This window comes from Anastrepha ludens, chromosome 3, assembly GCF_028408465.1.
Source record: "Anastrepha ludens isolate Willacy chromosome 3, idAnaLude1.1, whole genome shotgun sequence".
Lineage (NCBI taxonomy): Eukaryota > Metazoa > Arthropoda > Insecta > Diptera > Tephritidae > Anastrepha > Anastrepha ludens.
The window spans coordinates 111,550,296-111,553,971 of record NC_071499.1 but is presented as its reverse complement, the minus strand read 5'-3'; the positions used below and the strand labels follow the sequence as shown (position 1 = coordinate 111,553,971).

The window sequence follows — 3,676 nt, the reverse complement described above, 5'->3', positions numbered from 1 at the left end:
CCAGCTTCAGCTGAGAACAGAAAATTGTGAGAGAAATATGTGAAATATTCGATATAGTAGAATGGAGCCGCAAAAGAAGACGAGATTGGAGCAACATATCGTCAGAATGACCGAAGAGCGCTTGTCAAAACTGGTGATGACCGGGAAACCATATACTACAAACGCGCGAGGAAGACCACCAATGAGATGGAAAGAGTGCTGGACATCGGGATCAACATCCGATCATTAATAACGCAACAAAATTATAATAATCCTAAATAAAGATGAAGCAGAATGCAAAGAAATGAAAAATAAAAACAAAATTTGCATTTTTTTCGTACACTTTTCTTTATATGCGATATTAGTAGCACGACGTGTATTTAGAGCTGTGAATTTCTTTGCTGTGCTGCTTGGTCTATCAGATTAAGTAAATATAGCAATTATACACTTTCGCCTAGCTCATTTTAGCGATTTTTTATATTTCTTCAGTGTTCTGAGCAGCTTTCGTGAATTCCGTAATCTCTTCTTAAGATTATGCCTAATTTTTTTTAGTATATGACCGGTTTTCTTGCTAATATTGCTAACATGTGATGGGCCCTTCCTGTCTAAACCTGAGCCTATTAGATAAGGTACTAATCGAGGCCCGGTGACTTTTCCTGGGAAGAAGTAAGCTAGAAAACAAGAACACGAATATTTTAATAGAAATACAAAAATATATAATACACATAAATAAAATGAGTAAGTTTGCTTGAAAATAAAAGTTTTGCAAAGAGGTTCGTAATGTGGTATTTTCGTGTATATTTATTTATCGCTTATAGGTGGGCAAAATCGATTAATGTGACATCCATCTTTATCGACCTGCCTGTATTTTTGGTCAGTTTGCAGTATGTAAATGTCCTCCTGCTCTGATCAACTTCGACGACAGATCATTGTCTTTAGCAACATTTCTGTTTTCAACCCACCCAAAATGCAGCTTTTTCTTCATTTTTGCTTAGGGACGGGTCTCAAGCTTTCTCGCTGAATATTCCTCGTGCATATTCTTCCGCAACTTACACGCTACTCCACGCTAACTAAAGGGTATCCTGGGCGTTTGTTACCAGTTTAAATATTTATCTTTGCTGAAATTGGATCTGCCCTTGTAACCACTTAGGTCAGTTATGATAGAGGTTTCAGCCACTAGGTTCAGCAATACACTTAGGGCAGAAGTGCAAGCATGTTGTGTTACCATATTCGGCTTAACTTTACCTCCTCGTCAACCGTACAGTATACCTGATGAACTTCATCAGTTCTTTTATTACGATTGATGGCGGCTAGCTCAAATCATCTGGAACCATTTGCCACTTGCCATTTTTCTTATACAATTTTCGGCTTTCATTATTGCCTGCGCGTCATGGTCCTAAGATCCTCTGGCTTATATTTTTTGCCTTTGTTTTTTCATTTCGAAAATAGGTCTCCTGTTTTATCTAAAAACGCAACGCTGCGTTTTCTTCTACGGGGGCAGCATACCGGCTTACTTTTCTGTGTTCGTTTTGCAAGAGTATCCAATCTCGTTTTCAACTGTGGTACAAAGATGCTTCGAAATCGGATTTCATTTTAGCTTCCGCTAAAAATCAAAAAGCAACTACAGATTTTATCGACCAACATCTTCTACTCGTTCCCACATTTAAGCAACTTATATGTAAACCGAGTCACATTAAAAACTGCTTATCTCTAAAAGAAAAATCGAGTAAGTAGTATAAGGTCTGAAAGGCTTACCGCAACAGCCCACCACAAGACACAAGAAAATAATTTTCAGTAATATATTTTTGCTGCGCATTTCGGATTCTTCAAAAATGCGTTCGCAACAATGCTTCGAAAGAGAATGCTTCAACTTAGAACAGGCGGAAAAGAACATTCAGTTGGGACTTAAATAGTAGATTCTACAAAAGCTACTAAGCCAATTATTTAAACAATGGGACTTTGTATTTGAATTGAGTCTATTGTTAATGGCAAAGAACGTGTGCCGAATTGAAATGAGAACATTTTAACTAAGACAAAACACATTCCATAAAACCAGGCGGCCATACAAATGGTTTGCGTAGAACTTCCTTTCACCGTTATTGTGTACAGAAGACAATATCAATTCACTTTTGTATCCACGCCCACTAGTGCCCAAAGCTATTATAATTTTTTAGTGCAAAAATGTTGTTTTTGCCATTAAATAAACAAATTCATAGGCTATGATGCTTTCAGTGGGCGGAAATTTAGTTGTAACACATAAAAAGTGTGGATAGATTTTATCTGACCTTTATAATATATGTGTTGTTTCTTCAAAACCACTCGCGTCGCCTGTTTTTACTTGCGTTTGCTTTCCTTGCAGTTGACATGTGCATCTGCTCCGCCGTCTGTCGTGATAGAGCAGCCGAGGTAGCAGAAGCTTTGGACAATTTCACCGGACACCCGTCAACCATTATATGTCTTGCTTTAAAGGGATTGACTCTCATAGCCTTCGTCTTGGTGATGTTGACCTCCAGTCAGACAGTGTGTGCCAGCGTGACTAGTCTATCTGCCTTCGCTTGCATGTCAGTGAGTTTGTGAGAGTGGTGGCAGACGTCATCGGTGCAGTACGGGTTCTCCATATGTCTGGTGAAAATCCATACGATGCCTCTTTGTGCTGAGACAATTGGCTTATGCTGTGGTCTAGGACGATGGCGAAGAGAAGGGGTCTTACGCCTGTGTTGGTGGTAAACGGGTCACTGATCAGTTTGGAGTTCTCATAAAGGGCTCTGATGAGGCGGATTATCTTAGCGGGAACTCCATTTCTACTCAACGCTAGCCATATTGAGTCTTGTTTGATTGTATCCAATGCCTTCCTGAAGTTGACTAACAGCATGTAAAGCGTGGAACGGTGTTCAACTGATTGTTCTACTATGATGCGAGGATTGTTAACTGGGTCAACATAGCTTCAGTGAAGGCGGAATCCAGCTGGTTCGCCTCTTAAAGAACTATCTATACATTGGAGTCTGCCTTGTATGATCGTGGCTAGAATTTTGTAGGTGGTGTTGAGCAGGGTTATTCCTCGCCAGTTGCCGCAGTCACGCAAATCGCCTTCCTTGGGCAGCTTCACACATTTTCATTTAGAGAAAATCAAGCCGAATATATTAAAGGTGGTATCCAAGGCGAATTCAGTACTATATTGGGTACCTTCCCAAAACAGTTACTTTATTTATTACCAATTTTATAATGGAGGACCTGAAACACTGTCCTTAACTTTACTTTCTAAACCGGTATTCAAAAATGGAAGACAGAAGACGGAATGGAAGACCGCCTAAGAAGTCCGATTAATATCGAATGTTCAAAAATTTATTAAAATATTAAAAAAACTTAATCAAATCGATGCCTCAACGACTACAAAAAGTTATAATAAAAGGGTGAACCAACACAAATTATTCAGCTCCAAACTATAAACTAACCCCAAAAATTCTGTTTGTTCATTTTAAATATAATAACATTGGCCTTACACTGTTTTCATTCTATAGATTAAAAAATGTAATGAGATAATTAAATAATTGACCTTACATTTCTGCTAGGTGTTTGGTATAGTTTCTCCTCCTATTTGAAGTGTGCGTGGAGGGTGAAATCAATTTTTAATGAAAATTGCAGACAGTGTGCGGAGGTGATTACATGCCGAAAATGCGCGTTGTTTTAATGGGCGAAG

General features: G+C 38.7%; 1 protein-coding gene across 1 annotated transcript; it reads right to left on the bottom strand.

The window, feature by feature from the left end:
- Positions 1 to 302: 302 nt before the first annotated feature.
- LOC128858791 (uncharacterized) lies at positions 303 to 1,876 on the bottom strand. Its single transcript, XM_054095294.1, has 2 exons — positions 1,735 to 1,876; positions 303 to 650 (listed from the first exon to the last, which is right to left on the bottom strand). The coding sequence occupies exons 1-2, from the start codon at positions 1,871 to 1,873 to the stop codon at positions 439 to 441; spliced, it is 351 nt and encodes a 116-aa protein (XP_053951269.1). The 5' UTR covers positions 1,874 to 1,876; the 3' UTR covers positions 303 to 438.
- Between the last annotated feature and the right edge of the window lie 1,800 nt (positions 1,877 to 3,676).